The sequence below is a fragment of the Delphinus delphis genome, chromosome 10 (assembly GCF_949987515.2).
Source record: "Delphinus delphis chromosome 10, mDelDel1.2, whole genome shotgun sequence".
Taxonomy (NCBI): Eukaryota; Metazoa; Chordata; class Mammalia; order Artiodactyla; family Delphinidae; genus Delphinus; species Delphinus delphis.
The window spans coordinates 10,320,693-10,346,382 of NC_082692.2; the positions used below are offsets into that span (position 1 = coordinate 10,320,693).

Below are 25,690 nucleotides of genomic sequence, written 5' to 3' on the forward strand. Positions count from 1 at the left end.
ATATGGACTCCAAGGACAAACACAGCTGCCTAAAATTTAGCACTGGCCTTCCGAGTGGGTCATTCCTCAATATTATAAACACAGAAGGACATTTCTCACTATCATCAACACACGCTTCCCCCGACACTGAATTTTGAAGGGAGTTTTTCCCGTGGGACTTGAAAGTTTTATGCTCATACTACCTCTGCGTAAAGTAGGAAGAATACAGCCCTCTCCTCAAGTCCCACCATCTAACGCAGCTCCCAGGGATGCCTGCTGCCGGCAAGGCAAGCATCAGAGGCCTGACGGAGGAGCGGCCTTCAGTAAACAGCACATGAAGGTCGTACATAACTAGCTCCCTTGGATCAGGTGGGCTCCCTGGGTGATTATGCAGCTGGGCCATATCATCCCCACCCCTTACAAAACTGCATTTAATATTACACCCTTGGCGTTTGTAGAAGTAGATGACAAGACGCTGTGACATAAAACTTTGTACTGCATTTGCAAGTCATGCCTTTTAATAAATCCCAAGTATCCTTTGCATGGGCAAGAGGGGTGCCCATAACCCACAGGGAGTCTGAAAGATCAGCCAGGCACCCTGAGGGCTCCCATCATATGCTTTTACGTGGGTGGGTCAAAGCACGCACACTGACGGGACTTGTAATACTTATAATGCAGGTTTTGTACATAAAATACCATCATTCACTTCTAGTAGGTTTGTTGTAGGGCTTCCTAAAAGTGCACTGTATACAATTCCCTAGTGTTAGCAGTGATGGAAGTCAGAACACTGTTTCAGGGAGTCGGACTATATTTTTAATTCGTAATTTCTATCTGACCAAGATCCAGATATTTCAGAACTATTCTTTGCAACTCCCTTCCTACTAGGTTGTTGGTACCAGTAGCTGTTTTTTGTTTCTGTTTTGTCAATTCTGTTCATGTTTTGGTCTTGTTTTTAAACTAGGAATTGCTTCCAAATCAGAGCAGAGGAAAAGCGAATTGAAAATACTCCACAATTTATGTGAGGTAGGATTATTCAGTTCAATTCAATATTTACTGAACATCTGCCGTATGACAGACATTAGAAGTACAGTGCTTAGAGAGAGATGGACCATCCCTCAAGGAGTTCACAAAGACTAGGTTGGGACAATTGTCATATGAACTGGTAAACAGCGTGGAAGCTATAGTTACAGAAATGTGTTCAAGATTCAGAGAATGCCATTAGAGATGAGCAGAGTGGGGATGGGGTCGATCTTAAGGTGCTTGGAAGTCTTTAAGAGGAAGTCAGCCTGGGTGGGAGTTTTTGAAGGTATAAATAGGAGTTCCAAGGGCAGAGTGTGTGTCACTAGGGCATGTCCAAATGCAAGGTAAATATGAAATAGCTTGGTTTGTTCAGAGAAAGATGAATCATTTGCTATCGTATAATGGGTGAGAGAAGATAAACACAAAGGTCATGAAGGGCCACGTATGCTAGGAAATGAAATAAGTATACTTGGGGCACGGGCGGGGGCATAAATATACACAGTACGGGGGGGTTGCGTCACTAAGTGACGGTAGGATGGGCAGACACCGTGCAAGGTCCTGGGGTTACAGCAGGGAACCGGGGAGGGGGGGGTCCCCGCTCTCAGTGAGCTCCCGTTCTAACGGGAGAGTCAGACAACAAGCTGTTAAGGCGAGGAGTCAGTGATGGACACAGAACAGGCAGTGGCCGAGGGCTGGTGGTCAGGGATGCCCGTGAGAGGGCGGCCGAGGTCGCCACGCCCACGTTTGGTGCTGAGGATCGATTTAAATCCGAGTCTGTCGACCTTGTTTCTCGTCGGCGACAACAGGGCTGAAAGGCATGGGGTCCTGCCGCCATAGCGCACTTCTTCCTTTTGAAACTGCACTTCTGTGGGGAGTGCGGAAAGCCGAATATCGACCAGGCGGATCTCGGAGCTAAAAAAGGCGGCGATAGGGCGACTGGGGCTTGTGGGTCACCGGATGGCGGGACCTGCGAGCCCACCTCAAGGAGCGCGAGGACCCAGCCAACCCTGCTCCCGGCATCCCCGCCAAGGAGGCAGCAGGATGTATCTTTCCCGCCTAGAAACCACGGCCACCTGCTCTCGCAGTCGTGAGCGAGGAGGGAGCCGCGAGGCCTCCTGCGCGCAGCCCCGGAGTCGGGCAGAAGGGAAGGGCCCCCAGCTTTTCTCAGGCCACGCCCGTCCCCGCTCTGCGCATGCGCCTCTGCATAGCTCAATGGGGCCTCGGAACCTGCAGAGGGCGACAGAACCCGCGGCGCCTGCCTTTTACGTCACGCTCCGCTTGCGTGCTGATTCCGGGTCAGAGGTCGGGCGCAGCTTGGGTCATGGTGCAGCTCAGACCGCGCGCGTCCCGCGCTCCGGTTTCGGCGTCGGCGATGGTGGACGAGGGCCAGCCCGCCTCGGAGGAGGAGGCGGAGCACGGCCTGTTGCTCGGGCAGCCGAGCAGCGGCGCGGCTGCCGAGCCGCTGGAGGAAGACGAGGAAGGGGACGATGAGCTTGACGACGAGGCCCCGGAGGAGCTGACTTTCGCCAGCGCTCAGGCGGAAGCGAAAGAAGAGGAGCGGCGAGTTCGCGAGACCGTGCGCAGGTTCGGAGCCTGCGGCCGGGCGGGGAGAAGCGCCCCTTCCCATCCCGCTCGTCCCTGCCCGGACTGACTTATCGCCTTTTCTCCCAGGGATAAAACGCTTCTGAAGGAGAAGAGGAAGCGACGCGAGGAGTTGTTCATCGAACAGAAGGTTGGAGGGGAGGGCGGCGTTTCACAACGCGGCTCGGGGTAGAATTCAAAGTTGCTAGGATGTGGGGTAGAGGAAAGTCGCTAATATTTTCTTCTGACTACAGTGACAAGGTGCTCATGCTCTTTGCTGTCCACCGATTGAAAAAGGGAGTGGGAAGAAGTGGGAACCTGAAATCGTAGGGTCAGTCCCACCTCTGACGCTCGGCGGAGGTAGTTTATTTGAAACTGGGTCGCCGTGAGAATTAAGTGCTTTGGAAACTAAGGGCCGTTCCAACGTGGAGGATGATTGATGTGCTCTCTGCTGTTTAGCAGATTGGCCACAGAACTGACTCCATATGGACGTGATAGTAACTGCTTCCAGTGTATGATAGTGACCTGAGGGTTCCAGCCTTCACATCTTCCGAAGAATGTGGAATAGTTTCTGAGATGCTTGGTCCCAGTCTTCCCACAGCTTAGAGATAGTGGAGGGCGGTGTTCAGCCCAATTCATTTATTTGCCTAGAGGTAGGGCTGTCCTTAAAATGGTAACTTTTAAAAGCAATCCAGGGCATATTGTCGTGTACCTCACTTTTAATTGATTTTTAAAACGTTTTTAAGAAAAGAAAACTTCTTCCAGATACTATTCTAGAGAAGTTAACTACAGCTTCACAAACTAGGTAAGTAATGGATCTCGTTTTATTACTTGCCTACATACAGTCTTTGAATTACATATTGGTACATTTATTTGAACTCAAATAACTGAAGAAATTGTAAAGTCTAAATTAAAAAGCTACACAGTATTTGACTTTGGTGGGACAGGTTGAGGGAAATATTCCACTTATTTTCAGTCTTCTGGTTTTTATTATGTTTGTTGTTTTCCCCATAGGTAACTAGTTTCTGAGTTGGTGATCCCAGTGTGTTCATTCAATAAGTTGTGGGCCACTGTCATTGTACTAGGGGCAGGATAGATGGTGTGAATAAAAGTGTTTTGAAATTTATCCTTTAGTGGAGTAGCAGGCAATTATCCATAGGCTCCTAAAACTCAAGCTTGTCCCATACTTGCCCTATCTGCCACTAACGTGGCCTCCCTCCTCGTTCCCCATTTCACTTAGCAGCTCTGCCATCCACTGCACATTTAAAGCTACTTTTCCTCATCTGTACCAGGGAATCAATCAAACCATACTTAATTTACATTTCTAAATATTTGCTTTCCCCCCCTCCCCATTCCCCCTTATCTCCTCTTACTGCTTTCAGTTTAGAAGTTTAGCCCTGCATCTTTGACTTAGGACAGTCGTTCTCAAATTTTCAGTAAAAGAACTTTCTCCAGAGTTACTCGGTTTCTGGATACATCACGGTGACAAAGTCCTTTTCACCTTTCAAAACCAAGTCCAGATGTCACCTGTCTTCTCTCACTCCCTCTACCCCATCGCTCGCCCCACCATCGAGCTTTTCCAGTGTGCAAGTGCTTCTGTGTAGATATCTGATTGTATTTTGCCATTTGTCTTTCTCTCCATTAGACTGCACTTCTTGAGGCTATAAATTCTTGTCTCTATCCTCGTTTGTGTCTAAATTGTTCAATTAATGCTTCGAGATCTCTCCAAATAAAGTGAGGCAGGCCTACCACCTTTCACTTTGTATTTCAAATACTGTACTATATAATTCTTAAATATTTCACTTTAACTCTCTTAACCACAACAGTCTGCTTTGGAAGCCTGCTAATATATTTTCAGATTTTAAATTCTGAGAAGATATTCCCAACCTAGTATAGTTTGTTGATTTTGAGTTGTCAGTTCACTGGGGAGAGACTCTTTCTTTCTAAAGATCCTAAGTAAAAACTGAGAATGGTGGTAGTAAAGGGGGGGGAGGGGTATCTTATTTGTAAAACTAGATGAAATTTTGTAACAGGTTGAGTCACCTTTGCTCTCTGCCATCCCAATTAGTGTTCTTCTTGTTCTTCCTTAGTGTGAAGAAATCACCCGCAAAGTTGAAAGAAGGTATGAACTATTCTAATTTAAATAACTTCTCATTAAGTGCCAACTGCATTTGCAGATATTTGCAGTCAAATGTTACTGACCCTTAGAAAGAGCATGGGAACAGGCCTGGCCAGTTGTAGCTTATTTCTTACAAATAAAAATCACACACTGGTGTGTAGTGGGTATTTAAAGTGAACTCCAGTATGTGTTCCTGATTTATTTTTACACCAATGCTAATTAGAAATATAACTCAATTTTTTAGTGAATTTGCAAAAGAAAAACGAAGAATGTGAGAAAGGAAGTGACTCAAAGAAAGCTAAAGAAAAAGTGCAAAAAGTACAGACTGTTGGGTAAGAAGAGTCTTCTTTTTTTGTGTGTAGGATGTAAAGGTGACCTTTGGAGGAGAGTATTGGCTTAATTAGTAGCAGTTTCAGATTGGATCCTCTGTGGAAAGTTTTTGGTATTTATATTTAAAAAAATATTTATTTGCTCTACTAAGATGTAAACATTACTTGTAAAATAGTCCTGTAATTTAGTTTTATCATCTTACCCGTGCATATACAAAATTAGGACTTGGGATATTGTTTTCCACTATTTGAGTCAACTAACAAAAATACTTTATTTTGAAAATAAGCACTGCCTCATTTTGACCTTTTGTATTGATTACCAGCCAGAATAAAAGCTACTTGGCTGTAAGGCTGAAAGACCAAGATTTGAGAGATTCAAGGCAAGAAGCGGCCAAAGCCTTCATACAGAATTGTTTATATGGTCCTGGAACCAACAGAACTACTGGTAATTTCTTTATGGACTATTTTTCTCCCTTTTAACTGCAAGTTAAACAAAGCAATGATAAATAATTCTCTTTCCTAGTAAACAAGTTCCTGTCTCTTGACAACAAGAGGTTACCGGTGAAAAAGGCCGCAGCCCAGTTTTTGAATAATGCTTGGGGTAAGATTCAGCTTTGTTCTCTGAATCTGATAGTTTTATATATTGTATAATGTTCTTTAAAAAAAAATTTTTTGTTTATTTGGCTGCGCTGGGTCTTAGTTGCGTGCGGCACGTGGGATCTTCACTGCCACGTGTGGGATCTTTAGTTGCGCATGCAGGCTCTAGTTCCCTGACCAGGGATCGATCCCGGGCCCCCTGCATTGGGAGCACAGTCTTAACCACTGGACCACCAGGGAAGTCCCTGAAAGATGTTCTTTTTTAAGGAGATAGTAAATACTCATGCAGTATCGATGTTTTTCTTACAATGGCTTCTATTACTATTTTAAACTTGCTTCTGAAGAATAGGTCAGTGCAGTATGTATGCACATGTACCTAATTTTAATATTTACACTCATGTGTTAACTAGAAAATTTGGAATTGTTTCTTGGGAATTTTATCTCTTTATTATTCTTAACTGCACAAAACCTTCTATTCTAGCATCCCAGAAAAAACAAAATGCCAAGAGGTTTAAAAGACGTTGGATGGTCATAAAGATGAAAACTTCTAAGAAGTAAATCACAGCTAAATGAAGAACGAGGACTTTGTATGTACAGAACTTATAAATTTTTAGTTTAGAGCATTTAATTTTTCTGAAAAGATTAATAAAAGACTTACAAATCATTTTAGAGGGTCATTATAAAAATCGTAAGTCTGTTTGGGGTAGTACCCAGTCACATGTCATCCATGGAGTATAAGTAATTGTGCCTTATAGTCTTTGAGCATCCTGGAAGAAAAAGCAGTTTAAAAGGACTTGTTTTCCTTTCTTTTTATAATTGTTTACCCATTTTACTGAACACAAGCAGTGCCCACACCAGTAGGGCTCCTCTGCTACCCCTCCCCCATCCCCTGCAGGGTGTGTGGCAGGAAAAGTCTTCCACTACAGCTCTCAGATGCTTTAGTTTCTTGGATATTTTTGTGCTATTGATGAGAATTTCACAGAATACGAGGAAGAGTGCAGTATCTAAGTGTAGCTAGATAATCTGTTCTTTTTTAAAAGAAGGTTTACCAAACCAAAGGACATGGTTGGTTGTTATCCTGTTGAACAGCTTGTTTTTATGTTTTACTTTTAACCAGTTTGGGAGTTTGCTGTAAAAATGGCAAGTCACATGCCATATTATGATTGTGAAAACAAGAAGATTCATTTCCTGCTTTCTTTCTGTGTCACCCGTAGTATCGGGTTTGACCCTAATCCACAGAGGCCAGTAAACTCAAGGCAGTCTGAGGTTGCAGAACTCAGATTTATAGTAGCAACCACTCATTTTAGTTGTTCTAACTTTATATTAATCGTGAGAAGTATGCCAGTACCTAATATAAATTCAATTGACACTCTAGTATCTGTAGAAGTAAATTTTTAATGGCTGGTTAATTATATCACTACATTTTTATTGCAATATAGTACTCATTTAAGCACTTAAAAATGGAAGGTGTACAAAGATTAAATTAAGACACGGTAAATTGACTAAATATTTGGTTTTTATATAAATAAAGGTCATGACCACACTGTTGACATGTAATACTGTTATAATACAACAGTTAAACTTGTGAGTCTACAACAGAAGTCTCTGTAGTTAAACAGGAAACAAAGTTGAAAAAGACCATGTTAAAACAAAACTACTGGGACTTAACAGGTCGGGATTGTAAGTAGCAACAAACATATTCACTCAGCTCCTGAGTATTTCAAGTTTTACAGTACACATTAAAAATGATTTCTTCCATCAACACTATAAATTCAAACTGTCAGATGTTTATGCATTTTGCAGGTTACACTGATTGAATTGCTTACATGGGAGCGGGGGTCAGAACACCTCCCAATTTGAAGTTTACATCACCCACATGCTAACACAAACACAACTTGTTCCGTTTCCTTCCCCCCTCTCTCCCCCCAACAAAGAAGGCAGGATTTTTTGGTTTCTTTTAGGTAATTGTTTTAAAGGATTTGTGATGATCAATTTGAACGTCTGAAATTCAGTAATATTTAACTCTTAGACAACTAAGAGGTTAAAGATGGAAAATAATTTCTCCTAACACTAAGTTAGAAAATCATTTGCATCATGCTGTAAACTAGGAAGCAATGTAAAGCAACAAAAACCTGTCCCCAGTACATAATTTAAAAAATCTAAATTTCAAATCAGCAGAACTGGTCTACTTCCATGTTGACTATATGCCACAATATAAGTGTGAGCTCCGTGAATGCATAGCTAATGTAGGTAGTCTTCCACTGTGGCAAAAGCACAGGATCCAATTCCTGATCGAGCCATCAGTCCTAGACACTGTGTGGCCTGTCCCATGGCTAGGGCAAGTGGAGGTTGCTTTGGCAGATTGTGGGTTTCTGAGGAAAAATGATTAAAAATGGAAATAGCAATTAGCAATACATTTCAAACAACGTCTCTCAATCAGGAAAATACAGCATTACTTACAAAATTACTGATGTCTATACTGCTCTTAACTACCTAGCTAGCTAGCAAAGGTGGTTTTTAAGCAAACAGCACATGCCTTGGACATCTACTCTGACAAGGTAATATGGTTACTGGGTATTCAAGTAATAAGAAAAAATTCTTGCAGAATTAGACTTTCAAGGTGTTAGACACTCAAAAACTTCCACATTTACTATGATGGAAACGATGTAATTAATCTAATGTTTGCAGTGGGGAGTAAGGAATATTTAGTATTTCCCTTCTATTTTTCCAAGGTTAATTGACATTACCAAAGAAAACGGCACCAGGTTTTCGGTACAAGTTTCACTGATGGATTCTTCCCCTTCTGGGAACAGGACCCAACAGAGGCTGCCGAATCCTTTCCACGGCATGTTGGTGAATGTCATTTGGGTTGGTAAGGGAGCAGGTGGTGATGGTGACCACGAGAGACAACTGAGCCAAACGACCCTATAGTCTGAGGAGTTAATTTACAATTGATAGGATAAACATCTGTAAAAATCACCATTAAATGGAATTTTCAGGGTCCTACCTACCAGACATTTGTCAGACAGCTGTAGTACAAATGTAACCATCAGCAAAATTCATTCTTTGCCAGAAATGAAAAACTGGACTAATGATAAAAGTGACCAAACCCATAGAAGCTGATAACTTTTCCTTGTGTGCAGGTGTCCAAATTTTAATTTTAGGCAGATTCCCAGTTAGTAAAATTACTAATCAGTCCTTGTAGGCACAGCTGACAGCAGGGCAAGAACAGTGATCCAGGGCTGGTTAAGGCTCCATGTGGTTGGTTCTGAGGCTGCACATAGCGGTGGGAGAAAGAGAAGTTCCGGAAGGGATGAGGCAGAAATAAAGGGAGCAGGTTCCGGACTTAAGGTGTAAGGGGAAGGATGTAACACAGGATGAAGAATATTAGAATACAGATAACGCAAGAAAAGATGCACACGCTGGTGAAAAGTGGTCTGTGGGTTAAGATTATTCAAGTACTAGCTCTTCTCTGGCAAGATGCTCTTCAGCTAAATTCTGATGGTGATACATTTTTTGGTCAACTCTAAGCAGGAATGACTTTATAAACTAACTCTGCCTCAGCTAGAATCAGGAACAATTTAATTTTTACACAAAATCAACATAACAATAAACAATGAAAAGGAAACCATCCTTTCAAAAATATCTCTTGAAGGTTCACAGGGAAGTAACCTTGCTCAGAGGTAAGCACATTACAGTTTTATTTTGGCCAAGGCAGGCACATCTGTAAGCATCTTTAAATTTTTTTAGCATATGAAACTCACAGGAATTACAGATCATATAACTTTAAGCACTATTTAGAGATGAAGCTGTGTAATATAGCGCAGTGTTTATAAATATGCACACATACATCCACAGCAATTTAAGTCTCATTACTTTTGCAAGAATTATATACATTTAATATAAGTTTAAGCACTGTTTACAGCTGAACTACATAATACATGGCACAACATGTAAGAATACACATGTCCTGGATAATGGTCCTAAGCAATTTACTACTGAAAATTTTAATTCCCCTGGAGAACCCAAGATTTTTAACTGTCATAAGAAAACTGTTCACTTTTCAAAAATTCTTTTGAAGTCTGAGTGTTTACCTAGATACAAAGCGATTTAGGGCTTCATGATTACCTATAATGTAGTCATTTCAAAAAGACAATTATAGTAAACCATTATTTGCCCTACGATCCCAGCGCTGCTACTAAGTACACTTATTTTTACCAATAAAGCTAAATGAATTTCGTATAACCAAAGAAAATACACATTACCCAAAGAAAATTCACATTGAATTTGTATAACAAAAAACACTACTACTATTCCAGAACTTCAGTGTTAGACCATAACACCATGAATTAATAATGAATTTCAGAAGGACAAAGAAGCAGATTAAGGCCCAAACGTGCATACTTTTAAACTGCTTCCTTTACATTCCAGCCACATGAGCCCTGGCCTTCACTCCAACAAGTCTCTGTGTGTGACACTGATCCTATCTAAGATAGTTTCAGACATAAACCTAACAGGGCCAAACAGCACAGAACAGACTTCTAAACTGGTAGTCCCCATTTTTCTTGAGGAATTACATTCTAAAAAGGTGAAAAATCGCTCTCATCTGAACTACCTCTGAGAAAAACTGCCCAGATATGAAAAGTTTCATGTGAACAATCAACCCTGTAGTTTATATATAAACGCACAAAATGTGCAGTTACTGAATTCACATAGAAAGTATTTGTTGAGGGGACTCCCTGGTGGCTCAGTGGTTAAGAATCCACCTGCCACTGCAGGGGACACGGGTTCGATCCCTGGTCCGGGAAGATCCCACATGCCGCGGAGCAACTAAGCCCGCACGCCACAACTACTGAGCCTGTGCTCTAGAGCCCACAAGCCACAACTACTGAAGCCTGCGCGCCTAGAGGCCATGCTCTGCAACAAGAGAAGCCACTGCAGTGAGAAGCCCGCGCACCGCAACGAAGAGTAGCCCCTGCTCACCACAACTAGAGAAAGCCCGCGTGCAGCAACGAAGACCCAACGCGTCCAAGGATAAATAAAGATTAAAAAAAAAAATTGTCCTCTGTTTAAAAAAAAAAAAAAGTATTTGTTCAGTACATAAATACCACACTCCTACTTTGCAATGAGTTGCTCACAGGAATTGCAACCAACCAGGGGACAGCAAATCCCAGTTTCTCACTTCGTGCTCCCCCTGCCTAAGCCTGCTGTTCTCCCCTTCCCTCCCTTTTTTACTTGGTAAGGGCATGTAGTTAAACATGCTGAACTTCAATGAGAATGTCACGTGTCTCCAAGGGTTGATGCTGACAGCACTCACTCGAGCCCCGTGGGAGCTGTGACACAGGTGGCTCGGGCCAGATATGCTTATGTACACGTTCACACAAAAACTTCTGTCTTCCAGAATCACAAGATGCACCCCAATATACCTGTTTTTACTCCATTTGAATCTATTTAATCTGGGATTGAGATACCAGAGGAAGTTTTCTATACTTTAAGGTAATTTTAATTTTTTAAATGTAGAAAACATTTCCCTTATGATTTTACCAAAACATAAATGCCAGCACAAATACCATCTCAAATACCCCAGAGACTAGCTAAAGTGCTTTCTGGCTTCACTTACCTAATATTGCACTGTTAAGAGCTGAGCACACAGGTTCTCTCTGAATTGGGTCAAGTTGATTTCCAACTGGGCTGTTCCAAGGATCTGAATAGGCTAGTAAACTGAATGCATCCTGTTGAAAACACAGCAATTTGGTTTTTAATTCAAACAGTTCAGCGACTGTGCTCACCATGATTACACGTTGAGAGAAAGGTAAAAATATGGCTTTAAGGCACTAGACTAACACAAGCCCATTTACCCCTATGACTAGGAGGCTATATATTTTTTAACAATTAGATTATGCAGCAAAGCCTAATTTGTTTTCATTTTTCTTGTAAACAGCCATTTTCATCATCTACCCCTTATCCCTACAACACATGCAGAACAGAATAGAATAAAAATGGAAAAAACTTAATTCCTGTGGAATGGGCTATATTACTGGTTAAAGTAAAGAGAAAGAGAAAACATTTATGACCACTAATATGAATTTGACATTAAAAGGTTAGGACCAGCCCATGTATTTTTTTAAACACATGTGGGAACTGGGCGTATCTCACTGGACGTCATCTTCTCAAACTCAGTAATCAACAAAATTAAACTGGCTCCGCTTCAGGAACATTCAGTAGTTCCAGCCATCCTCAAGCCGCCCCTCCTGAAGTAACTGACACACAGTCTTCTTTTCGGACGATGGCTCTGTCTTCCTGTCATCTTTCTGTGGGAAGCACATAACTACAGTGGTTTCAGACATTGGCTTCAAGTTAAGCTGCATCACCAGAGTGGCCTTTGGCAAGAACAACCTTCCTAAGTATCAGTATCATCATTTGTATAATGGGGATTATAAAAGGTCCTATTTCACAGAGTTTATGAGGACTAACTGAGCTAAACAAAATTAGTAATGTCAGCTCACTCTAATCTTTCAGTAAAAGATATATTATCGTTTTGCCAGAAGCCAATGCCCTAATCCAGAGTAACATTATGATACAGATACAGATACAGGTAGACACAGCACACCTTCCCAGTTCAGACGGCACGTGGAAAGGCGCTGGGGAAACCAAACCAGTGAATTCAGTAGCGCGACACTCAAACTGCTGCTCGTTCAAACGTGGAAGACAAATTCCTAAAGAATAGCACCTCCCAACGTGAAGCTGCTCCGGCCCCCCTCTAGCCATCTCATTAGTGGGGGTGAGGCTTCCTGGTCAAGCCTGCTCTTGCCCTTTCTTATCTGAATTGGCCTCTACGTTGTGATGACTGGAGAAGAACTGCCCGTAAAGCAGAGCTGTGCGGCCTGAGGCTACAGACAGGGATACACGGGGCACCTCCACTGTCGTACACTGCTGAGTATCTCATTCACATGAGACTTCTGGCCACAGTTATTAATGAAAGTTCTTTGAAGAACTTATACTTGTTGGAATCCCCTGCAGCTACTCACAGGTGCTAGTAGATACAAGGAGAAAAAAAAAAAGCTTCATATACCTGCTGATTGCAAGATCTGCTTCTTAACAGTATTTAAGATACTTTATGCATCTCACAAAGCTACCAGATTCTACTTCTGGTTCCCCCCAATCCAAATTTATTGATGGAGAAAGATTAATATCTGATATCCTGTGAAGCTAACTCTAATCACGCTATTTCTAAAGACTGAGCTTTGCTCAAGACTTAATTCACCCCACAACCATCTAATGAGGTACCATCCCTATAGTGCACATAAATTTTAAAAGACAGACTAAAGAACCTGTCCAAGGAATAACTGCTACATCATTATTTTAAGCACAGAACTATCCTCTTGCGTCTACATCCTGACATGCTACCAAAAAGGTGAAATGCTGTAGTCCCAAAAGTCAAATCAAGACCATTCTGTCAAATACACCTTCTAGCATTTAAAACAAAATTCACAGAAAAAGATAATGATGGTAGTAATCTACTGTGCACTAATGTTGTGTGAGGCAATGTTTCAAGCGCTAATGTGTATCATCTCATTTAATCCTCACAATAACCTTAGGAGGTGGTTACTACTATGCCCATCTTAGACGCGAACTGAGGCAGTGAGAGATTACCACCACACGGTACTGTACTTCTTTTAGTAGGATACAGTTTCTTTCTTTTAATTACCAATCTAAATATTAAGAGGAAAAAAGTCTAAAATTTTGCCCCCATATTTTCAGTATAGCTGAACAAATATTTATTGGACACAGACGGGGACCACCAGGACCTCATCACTGTTTCGAGGACTCACACAGTCCTATGGGGAAGGCAGACATGTAAATGATGTACCGTGTATTGCTTATTAACAGAGTGTATTGTGTCACAAGAAGCAATCACAGATATAGGCTCAAGCTACATGGAAACTGAGGCTGGAAAGAAGAAAAGGCATGGCTGGAACCATGGGTAAGGGCTTAGATCCTAAAACACCCTAAAAATCACACTAAAAAGCTTCCATTTTTTCCAATAAGGCAACAGAATTTTACATAACGGAGTGATATGAATTAGACTTGATTTTAGATGGATCACACAACACTATGAAGCACAGCTTGCAAGTAGAGTGAAGCTTTAAGCAAGAAAACTGAAAAAACCCTTAAAAAAAAAACAACCGGTTTATGCCATCAAGTTCCCAGGAGTAAATATCTAGAACTTCATCTTTCTTTACAAGGGGAATGAAATCAGCAAAGCAACCTTAATGTTTTAAATTCTGCTGTAAGACTAATTGGTGAGAGTAACCAAAGAAATGCAAATAAGCAATTTTGAGATACATGTTAAACCCACTAAAGTAGAATTAAGGTATTAGTGCCACCGGCACATCCCTTTATTACTGCTGATAAGTTGGTAGACGTTTCTGGAAAGCAACGCAGCAACACGTAGCAAGAGCCACAATAATTGTATCCTTTGACTCAATAATTCTATTTCTAGGACTTTATTCCAGCGGAATAATTTTAAGGAAGAAACAAAGATACATGTATAAAGGTGTTCAAAGCATTTTTTAAAAGGCAAATAGAAAATCTAAAAATAGAGCAATGCTTAAATAAACTGATATAGCAACACACTAGAATATCACGTAGCCATTTAAAAATAATTGTCAGTAATGCATAGAAACTGGAAATACATTTTTTATGATAATAACAATACAAATAGGATAACTACACTTACCAACCAGATAAAATATATGCCCATGCGATTGAAGGCACAAAACTGAAAATACCTGTTAAATATCATGGTATTATGGGTTACTTTTTATTTTAGAAAAAACATTACCTCAGTGGGAAAATTTCTGACAAAGTGTGACATTTAGGTAGGATTCTCAAACTGTACTTACACTTGGCTTAAACTCTGTAGCAGTTTCTAAACAGGGTGCATCTAAAGTTACTAGATTGAGAGCTACCTGCAGCTGGGGCTGCTCGCTCTAACCTGACTCTCCCGGCCCTCCAGCAGGCGCCCTGCTGCTCTGCGCAAGCGCAGTAAACAGCTGTTGAACAATACGGGTGGCTCTCCCGGGAGCCACTGGCAGATTCAGGCAGGTAAGCAACAAAAACAAAGACAACAGGAAAACAGGAAAGGAAGACCGAGAAAGTCAGAAAAAGGTCAAGAGAACCACGGCTGCAGCAGGCCGCCCAGCCCGTGTTTAGCACAGGTGGGCTACCCCAAGGTCTGCGGTGCGCCTGCTACTCCGCGACTGAGGGGAAGCACAACACGTGTGTACCTTACGGCAACTTCGGTAAGTCTCAAGCCGGCCTTAACCAAATCCTGTCTCTCTACACATGTATGCATGCTTCAGAAGTCTGTGCAAATTCAAACAAAACTAAAGATAAAAACACCCATTTCAACCACCCATGACCTGAAGTGAAGAATAAAAGAAAACAGTAATTTCTAAACCTTCTCAAGCAGGGCAAAAAAAAAAGTTCTCTTTGTGTTACCCTCAAATCCTCCAGCATTGTTCTTTAGGTACTTAGAAGCTGGATCAGCCACCCATCTTATCTCTTACCTGGATCAAGATAAGTTTGGGGAATGGGAGAGAAGCAGCTCAGAATGTTAAGACAATCTCTTGAAGTAGGTGGCATTTGCTTAGAAGTCATAGGTACAAAATCAAAGCCATCCACATTCTTTAGATGATGAATCACATCTTCACTTAATTCAATATATAATCAAGGAGTATCTTTGAGGACAGGCCATGTAATGCCACTTCCTGTGCTTAACGCAAATTAGAATCAAAGAATAAGCATACTTTATGCTGATGGAGTCAGCATAAATTTCAAAGTCCCTTTGAAATTTTCAAAGGGACTACATAAAATCAGACTCCATCAGCATAAAGTATTAACAAGAAAACAGAGTCAGATGACCCAGTGTAAAAAAGCCTATGATTTCTTTTTTCAAAACATTTCACATCCCCAAATATCTCCTAAAACATCAGTTCTCAAAGCACGATCCAGGAACAACTGGGTTGAAGACCCTTTCAGGGTCTCTTGTGAGGGCAAAACTATTTTCATAGTAATACTAAGATATTACTTGCTCGTTTCTCACTCTCATTCTTTCAAAACTATACAGTGGGGTTTCCCAGAGGCTACACGTGTGTTATATCACAACAGACTGAATACAGAAGCAGGTATGAGAATCCAGCTTATCATTTACTAAATCTAGCATTAAAGAGATTTACAAAAATGTAAAGCAGGGCCACTCTTCTATTTTTGTTTATTTTAGGAAGATAAAATAACACTTATGAAAAATAACAATGACTTATTTTAAAATGAATTAATAATTTTAGTATTAATTTCTAGTAGAGTAAAATCAATAAATATAACTTATACAAACAAGAGCCCTTTGGGAATCTTTAATAGTTTTTAAAGTGTTTAGATACCAAAAAGGTTGAGAACCACTGCCCTAAAACCTAGCAAAGAAGTTTCCCAAATGGATAGCTTTGGATATGTGAAATAATAATAAAGCCTGAGAAGTTTCTTAGCACTGTTGATATCAGAAAAGATTCTCAAAGTTGTATAATGATGAAAATTCCCAGTCTGGAAAAATCAAGTTATGCATGCCTTTTTATCTGGAGGTGTATATAGGTGGCTTCTTAACCCATCCTACACTAGACAGGTGCTCTACTGAGGCTACAGTGCATGCAGCTGGGATGGGTTTCTTTTGGGGGGACTGATTTTATGCCATATTTAGCACTACTACGTGTTGCTCGCTGGCCCTCTCTCAGTTTAGGTCAGGAAGGGATGGCAGGAGTCTTGAGTCTCGCCCTCTCCTATACCCAAGCATCAGTGTAAAGGCCTACGTGCATCTCCCCTTCGTTTTTTGGGCTTATTTCAAAACATTCAGGAGAAGATATTTGTAACAAACCAACTTTGAGCCCAACCTCGTGCAGGACAAACAAAAAACTACAATGGCTAGGTTCATGTTTCACAGGTGTACAGGGCTGGTGGGACTTCTATGAACATGAAAAAAACCTCATCTCTACCACTAACTGCAATGCTGACTTAAGGTAGGCAAAACTCCATCTTTAACTGCTACACAGAACTGTGGCTAACTTAATGAACTGTTTCCATTTTCTCCATCTCACTATATCCAGCGCAGACATCAATCCAGAAGAGACTTGAAGACGTGTTTTATCTCTTCCCTGTGAAAGATGACCCAACCCTTCACCAATCTCAAAAGAAAAGCCACACGTTATACATTCAATTTGCTGCAACCCTGAACAATCTCTACTAAAGTAAAAATATCTCAAATTTATAGTTTTATCAGCACACCCACATTTCTCCCAATAACTCTGCCAATTTTATAGCCGAGAAAACTAAGAAAGCAAGTTGACAAGGGGCACACAACACTGGTAAGTGGCAGAACTGAGATTTAATCTGTATGTTGTACAGAAGTCCAGCGCCTGTCCAGTAGAGCCGGGCTGCCGAACCCTGCCGCGTGTCCGCACCCTCAGCCGGGCTGGAAGCCAGGGAGGGGCGCGCGTCCAAGTTCCCAACAGGAATTCCAGTGTTGCTCAATGTGTTACAAAACTACATTTTAGTTCCTTTGACACATTTATAAGTTTTCAAGGAAAAACAAACTTACCTTCAACATTTTTTTATTTGCTGTGTTCTTGCCACACTCTCTCCTCAGCTGCTCACTCATCGCTTGTAGCTCTCTTCCGAAGTGAATCATTCTTTCTATGGCGGCTTGACTTCCTCCACACAGCTGGCGCCTTAACTGGCTTGAATCAACTTCTGTAAGCAAAACAAACAGGTATTTTACTACCTTACATCTGGAGTACAATGGAGAAATGAACATAAACTGCTTACAACATTTTGGACGTTTCATTTAGTAATTACTTCCTAATATTTTACCTAAATATGCAGATTTTTAATTTAATGTGGAACTTTGTAGCTAAAAGGTATACTTTATCTAGGCCTCAAGAGTCTAGGATCCAATACCCAGCTTTCAGTTGAAAGTCAGGTGACAAACCTTTCAGTGTCAGCATGTACATATGTCTCAGGGAAAATTTTATGAAAGGTTAATAATAAGCACGATTTTCTAAAACTACAGCAACATGAAAAAAAGAAAAAGAAAAAAGTAGTGCTTCTCAGGCTACTTTAACTGACAAAGAACAGAGATAGAAGGTAAGAAAGACTAAATGACTCCAATAAAAACACAGAAGACACCACATACTAATCAAAAGGGTTAATTATACTACTTTTAGAAAAATACTACTTTTAGGAAAAAATTTTACAGTGTATATCTTGACTGACAATAATCACTGATCAATAACAAACAGTATAAGTCACTAATAACAACATCATTAATCACTAATGATAATGATAATAGTTACTGTTTACGAAGCACTTACTTTGTGCTATTAGCTTTTTACAGATCAGCTATGAGGCAGTTATTATTATACCCATTTTACAGATGAAGAAACTGAGGCAAAGAGCTCCTAAGTAATTTGTCCAAGGTTACACAGCTAGTAAGTGGCAGTTGCAGAATTCAAATCCAGGTGATCCGGCTCTAGAGCTCCTGCTCTTAATCACTATGCTCAAATGACTCTTGGAATGTTGAGGTTGCTTGCTGATATCTGATAGAGTGAAGCTAGGCTGCCTTTTCAATCATACTCCTTGCTTGAAAGAGTGAATTATGCATTGGAACACACAATCCTCAACAACAAGGTGGTTGTGTAATATAAGTTTGCATTTATAAAGTAGTTTCTAACAATCTGAATAAATACCTTTTAATCTCAAAATACTAAGAAATCTAATGTTCTGACAAATAAGAATGTATAAGCTTCAATAATTTTCACTCTCCAATTGATGGGAAAGTTTGCTGATGGTTTAACTTTTCGGTACAATTTACTACACAAGTTGTCAACAAAGTAAACTTATGTGTGCGAACGTATCTGTCAGCCACATGTTCTGAGGGGGCAGGAGCCAGGGGGTGTCAAATGCAGGCGCCTACTATCTGCCAGGCGCTGGGCTGCGCAGAGTCACATATATTCACATTGAATGAATTTAAGAAAGTTTGATTAGAACTTATAAAATCATCTCTACCCATTTGGCCTTTATTGGCTATACTGAAATAGGTATAAAAACTTTTCATATCTCCAACCTTAGCTGTCCTAAAGGATATTTAACACTAATAAGTTAGTACTCCTACATTAATGAAAGCACTACAGTTGCGCAGAAACAGTTCAGCAAAGAAGATACTAAAAAATTAAACTCTACTCTCTCTAGCAACCCCCTCTCACAAGAAATTTTAAGAGAAGTAATACGTATCACTGTAAAATCCAATGGCACATACATCTTTAAATTTGATTTGTGCTCATCAGCTGTGAATCAGTACAAGTAAAAACATAACCTTGTAGTCATCATTTTTTATTAAAAATGTAAGAAATATCACTGCAGACCCATTTCGGTGTCACAATCTTCCATTTCGTGGTCATGTTTAGAGCTACCATTTAGGAAACCATTGGATGAAGTTTCTCCAACTCCATTGGAGTAGTGATCTGTTTCCATGTCTACATCATTACTGAAAATGAAAAAACAAACCTAATTTTAGAAATAGCATACTTGCAGCTTAGTTTAAAATAAATTACTACTCAACTACGTATAAACTGACTTCACAAGGCAACAGCAATCTGGAATAAAGGTATTTAGTTACATCCTGAATGTATTCAAAGCCCAATCTGTAGCTGACCTTTAACAACTCTGTACTCCTGGAGATAAAGTACGTGGACTAAAATGTAGTGGTTTGATGACTTCCGATCAATATGGAGAAATCATTTTTCAGCACGTATTTCCCACTATTTTTCAAACTCAGATCTGCTCTCCATTCTTTGTTAATCAACTCCTGCCCCAGAATCCCTGGCCCTCACCCCAGCATGCACTTGCAGCGTGTAAGGGAAACCCTCCCTCTCAAACTACTCCTGGAACCCACCTCTCTTCACCTCTTTCCCCACCCTCATACTCGACTAGCTTCTCGACTATTTTTTTTCACTAACAGCCTTGATGTTTTGGCATTTGTCCTCACTACTCAAAAATATACTCTTTCTCAATGGCAAGTAATAACCTGCAAAACTACTAGTCTCATCCCTTCATACCTTCCCAGCGCCCAACACTATTTTTCTCTCACAGGCTTTCTTATTGGTGAAGATTCTCAAGTATTTTTGCTGCATCTTAATTTTTAAAAGACTGCTCTGGAGATACTTAGGGCATTGCCAATTCTCACCTACGTCACGCTGCCTGAACGAATAGCATGTGCCGACAGTTCCATGCTGAGCTCGTCAATATTTGCCCTTCAGATCCTTCCACACCCCAAGCAACAATATCTAACCATCCAAATTTCTCCTATGAAGATCTAGGTTATGATTATACAGCTCAGAAGGAAACGCTTGATGAAAATTTAGAGAATATTTAAATAAAAATGATCTTTTCTCATTAAAAAGGCAATGTTTGTAGGAAAAAAAGAACATCGAATGCAGATAAGCAAAAAGCACCTTATGCGTAATAATGCCAGCAAAGGTAACCAACGGTTAACAGCTTGGGTGCGTGGGCGCGCGTGGGTGCATACATACTTCTATCCGTAAGACCTATCAGGGTAAAAAGGCCCATAGAGATCTAGGAAGAAGAGGGCCATGGCCCCAGGACATTCCTGTCAGTCAGAAAAGCTTGTTTAGTATCCTGATGAAATTTGAGAATTGATAAGAAAAATCAAACTTTGAAAATAATGTTTAATTTAAGGGAAATCCTTAAGATCGTAGCTTTTAGTGATCTTATTAATATACTAAAGTGCATTTTTCATAATCCAATATAATATTTGAGAGGGATACTTTCATTCAACACACATTTAAGAGCCCCTGGGCCATGCTCTGTGTTAGGTGCTAAGGATTTAATGAAACAGCCCCTGCCCTCCAGGAGTGAACAGCCTAGAAAAAGCTAATAAAGTTATTATAGTACAGAGACTCAGTTCTGTGATGAAAGCTCCACAAGGAGTGACACAACATTTGGCGGGGATGTAAATCAAGGAAAACATCCTGGAAGAGGTAACATCTGAAGTTGAGTTTTACAGCTTGAACAGAAGTTAGGATGGGGGAGAAGAAGGAGGGCGGGGAGAAGAGCATTTCTGATGGGGGGTAACGGAGAAGAAACAAGTCTAGAAGTCAGACATCCCAGGAAGTAGTCACAGCTCTGCAACTTACTAGTTACTAATTATTGACCTAAAAAAAAAAAGTCATTTACTTCTCTGGTACTCAGCTCTACATCTGTAAAATGGTTTTCACAGTTAATACCATCTTTGCCTACTTCACAATACCGTTGGTAAGGAAAGCCATTACCAACTAGAAAGTAACTGTTACTGCTTAACAGTTTAAGACAGTTTAAAAGCTTACTTTCTTCTATACTGCACACAAAAGAGGATGCTGTGTCATCAACCCCTTCCGTTAAGCTTGCTTCCCTCAACTCAGGTAATAATAGGTCTCTTTAGCAACTTCCTGCCATGAGGATAGTATTTAAGAGAAAAACTCACGAAGAAACTGCAATCCTACCCTCAAACTATGGTAGAACCCTCTAACAATGATAAAGTACTAATATACTATAAAGTACAATGATGTACTAAAGGCTTAGTCTTTTAAATTTCCATACAAAATTTTCAGAATATTCTAATCTTATATTTTCTAGTTATGTCATCTCTACTGACTACCCTGACCTCCTCAGCAAGAGAGTCTGTTTTCCTACTGTTCTTCTCATACCATTTTTGTGGACTTCATTATCACCTGTACCACACAATACCATTACTTCAGTACATTTTTGTCATTTGTGACAGATAACCTGGAAATTCTGATTAATCTCCAAATTTGTGAAAACAGATTTTTACACATACTTCTTTCTCCAGAGTCCTATTTCCATTAAGAGTCATGGTAAACATTAGGTTCTCTCTCCTTCAATGGGAGAATTTTGCACTGATAAACATTCCCCCAAAACGCAGTGTGACCAATCAATTCACGTTCTAAGACCAAACCAACATCAAATTGATAAAATCCATAAGAACTTGCTGTCACACACTAGCATTCAATTCAAATGAAACCTTCAGGTTTCATGAATAGTAAACCTGAGTATGTCATAGTATGCTGAGAGAGACATCTCTTCTCTCAAAGCTCTTCGAGTGGAGACCATGCCCAGCAGTGTCTGACACCCAACAGGTTCTCAATACTCTCCTCGCACTGTATATTTTTACTAAATGACTTAACCGTCTGTTATACGCAAGCTACTTAAAGATAGGTTCTCATCAACAAATATTTTTTGTAAAGTTAGTTATTTGGAACTCAGGAAACACTTCACACACTTACACCAAAAAAACCACACACAAAGAAAAAAAATAGTTGTAACTGTATCAAATGTTAACTGCAGAGGTTAAATATACTAATGGAAACATAACAAGTGGCATGTACGTAACCACCTGTACGGGTCTGCGGTGGCAGGAAGATGAAATGCAGAACCATAACAAGTGGCATGTACGTAACCACCTGTACGGGTCTGCGGTGGCAGGAAGATGAAATGCAGAACCTGGATGTGTCCCTATCACCCCACTAGAGGGAAGAGTGACGTAGAGGAAGGGGAAGGAACAGAAGGATGAGCCTCCATGAACTCTAGGAGAACAGAAAGCTTTGGAGAACTTACTCCCCACCCCTTTAACCTCTGGGGGCTTGGGAACTCTCAGAGCCCCACTATGGACCATCTAACTCAATTTCTCCAAATTATTAAAAATGATGACATCTATAATTAAGGTTGCTTATAGTAGCACAAAAGCTAGGGATATCGTTACCTGGTGAAGTTGTTAACTTGCTGTGACCTTGACATGTTTATACTGTTCAGTTCTGGTACATTCAAACTGGACGACTGGTGTTTACTATGGCAGTATGACTGATGTGCTTTATTTGATATTACACCATTACTACAACTTTCAAAACCTGGGAAAAAAGAAAGAGAAACTTTATAAAAATAGAAACAAACACATAAGGTTGTAACAGATGTACCATATTCTGATCATGTATTTAAGACTTTTATAATGCAGGAAAGTCAATGGACTACTTAAATAGAAAACAAATGGATAACTTCTTTGAAAGAACATAAGGTTACTTAATTGTGAGCTGTCATCTCCTCCTGTATTTATTGAAGGCTTAATTATAGGTCTCATTTAATCCTCACAACCCCCCAGCCCCCGCCCATGAAGCCCAGTTATCATAACCCCATTTTACATATGAATACACCGAGGCTAAGAATCTGTCCAAGCCTGACGTGACACATGGTGTCAGAGGGGTGGTGACTAAGGACACAAACATGAGAATCACGCACACTGTGCAGGATGGTGATGTGAACAGGCTGAGAGGCAGCAACGTAGAAAGGTATATGCTGAGTGAGAAAACGCAAAGGTGTTGCTCTACTCTTTGAAAGGACAGGAAACAGCATTTGATTTCTGCTTTAGAATGTGAAATGTACAGAGGAAACATAATACCTTGGGAAAAACAGAATTAAAGAGACAAGCAAAGAAAAAGGACTGAGAAGGATCAGAAATAAACCTGCAGAAGTGATGTCATAAAGGCCAAGAAAGGAGAGAATTTTAATTAAGAGAACACCAAAGGCCTTGGTGAGTCCAGAAAAGGATAGGAGGAAATGAACAGGCAGAGCTGACTCCTGCTGGCAGCTTGGCTGGGAAAGAGTGAGCAAGAGGCAGCCGGGCTAGGTGGCTGGGTATGGTGATCGGTGGCTCCAGACACCACAGCCACGTCACCGCCTTTACAGTTATCCTTTCCTAAAACACACAATTACCTTCTCATGACCAAATAGCTCCGCTTTAATTTCTAGAGACAACTTGAATGTTGCCCTTCATTTATGGAGATCTGTTAATAAACTGTTTTTAGAAACAGCTCATCTTTAAGTCACTTCCTGGTACTAAAAACACGTGAATCTGACCCACCCACAATTTTTCCTCCAGAACATCTTGAGATCAAGTATACAAATGTACCAAACGCCTAGCAGAAATGTCTAGATTTTTGAAAAAATTTTATTTTGGTTCAAAACCACGAAGAAGGGTAAAAATTTTAAGATAACGTCATAAGACTGAACCTCACCAGAAAAATGTGCAGCACTTCCTTTGCCTGATGCTAAACTGTGGACACTCATTCCGTGGCTGGGGCTCATACTTGGACTACTAAAAGGTCGAGGACTCACAGGGTAACTGTCTTGAGATTTTGGACTTCGGCCTCCCAAACATCGTACTTCACTATCTGTACCATTCACCATTTCTATAAACTGACGCACTCTAAAAAGAGAAAAGAAAAATTTACTTACATGATCTTCAAATTACTGTTTATTTAATAGCAACAGATTTCTGAAAGGAAATATTTTAAGAACTTGTATTTTTATCAGTAAATGTGGCCTTTAGATAGTATGCTAAAAACACTAAACATGGTTCCATATACTGTACTGCTTAGAATCAATTTAAAATTTTCCAGAAAAATGAGAGTATAATGCAAAAGACATTTTATCGCCTTTAATCAAGATTTACTAAGAAAATGAAAATCTATCTGTAGCTATAATAAACAAACCAAAATGGACCTCATTTTTTTTAGCTAAAATAATCAAAATAATATTTGCACTTGGAAGCAAACCAAACAGTACATAAGAACATCATGTACCTTTTTTTTAACATCTTTATTGGAGTATAATTGCTTTATAAACATGTACTTTTATATACATACTTACCTACATACAAAATAAGAGCCTAAGTCCCCAAGTTTCCTCATCCCTCTTAACCAAAACAGGCCACATTTAAACTTTGATTCTAAAGCAAGACAATTTTGACACTGGGCTTAGAATTTCTGGTGCTTAAAGAGTTTAAATCTTAAACCTAATAACACCTGAATTTTAAAATAACGAAGATTCATACGACCAATTAAAAAATGCCAAGTTAGGGTGGCTATTATTTATGAAAAAAACAAAAACAAAAAAAGAAACAGAAAACAAGTGTTGGTGAGGATGTGGAGAAACTGGAACTCTTGTGCACTGTTGGTGGGAATGTAAAACAGTGCAGGGCTACGGAACTGTGAGGACTAATTTTCAAAAAATTAAACACAAAATTATCATATGGTCAACAATTCCCCTTCTGACTGTATATGCAAAAGAACTGAAAGCAGGGACTCTAACATATATTTGTACACCCGTTATGCTAAGTGAGACAAAGCAGTTACCAAGGACAAATATTTTATGATTCTATTTATATGAGGTATTTAGAGCAGTCAAATTCAAATTTATAGACAGAAAGTAGAACGGTGGTTGCCAGGAGCTGGGGGGAGAAAGAGGAATGGGGAGGCAGTGTTTAATGCGTACCAAGTTTCAGTCTCGGATAATGAAAAAAGTTCTAGAAAGGGATGGTTGAAAAACAATGTGAATGTACCAGAAACAATGTAAATACCAGAAAACTGTACATGCAAAAATTGCAAATTTTATGTATATTTTTACCACAGTTTTTTAAAATGCCCCAAACTTACTATAAGGCACTTTACAGGAGGAAAAATAGACATCCATCTTCTAAGTCAGACTTTCACATTCTTAGACACAGGACAGAATGACAGAGTGCAAACACGAAGCAACAGCTGCCTTCTGCCCACAGTCCTCGACACAGAAGCACATTCTATAACCTGTCACTTAAAGGGGCTACATTACAAAATTATATCCAAATATCTGAAAGTATGAAAATAATTTTGATTATGTAACACACACATGTGTCATTAATATAACATTTTATTAAACTCACTTCAATGTGAAAAGGAGATTGGGATTTCTTTCAAGTAAACTTGGGTATAACTGTTGTGTTGTTTCAATGGCTTCTCCCATTCTTCCTGCTAACACCAATTTCTGAATTCCTATTTAGAAAAAGAAAGCAAAAGATAAATTTTTTTTAAAAAGAATAGAAACAGAAACTTAGTGGATCCTCAAAAAAAATTTA

At 40.0% G+C, this 25,690-nt stretch overlaps 2 protein-coding genes across 2 annotated transcripts in view; one reads left to right on the forward strand and one right to left on the reverse strand.

The window, feature by feature from the left end:
* Nucleotides 1–2,277: 2,277 nt before the first annotated feature.
* Nucleotides 2,278–6,289, forward strand: NOL7 (nucleolar protein 7). The gene is made up of 8 exons (XM_060023619.2): nt 2,278–2,583; nt 2,671–2,731; nt 3,327–3,385; nt 4,671–4,702; nt 4,944–5,031; nt 5,352–5,473; nt 5,552–5,629; nt 6,107–6,289. Exons 1-8 carry the CDS (start codon nt 2,321–2,323, stop codon nt 6,181–6,183), a joined length of 780 nt encoding a protein of 259 aa, XP_059879602.1. The 5' UTR covers nt 2,278–2,320; the 3' UTR covers nt 6,184–6,289.
* A 120-nt stretch (nt 6,290–6,409) lies between these two features.
* RANBP9 (RAN binding protein 9) overlaps nt 6,410–25,690 on the reverse strand; it is an 89,329-nt gene continuing 70,048 nt past the window's right edge. The window contains exons 8-14 of the mRNA XM_060023618.2: nt 25,499–25,607; nt 23,814–24,004; nt 22,508–22,652; nt 19,095–19,216; nt 17,273–17,424; nt 11,246–11,357; nt 6,410–7,997 (exon numbers count right to left, since the gene is read on the reverse strand). Of these exons, the coding sequence (XP_059879601.1) occupies nt 7,867–7,997; nt 11,246–11,357; nt 17,273–17,424; nt 19,095–19,216; nt 22,508–22,652; nt 23,814–24,004; nt 25,499–25,607 (962 nt within the window). The 3' untranslated portion in view covers nt 6,410–7,866. The remainder of the gene's footprint in view (nt 7,998–11,245; nt 11,358–17,272; nt 17,425–19,094; nt 19,217–22,507; nt 22,653–23,813; nt 24,005–25,498; nt 25,608–25,690) is intronic.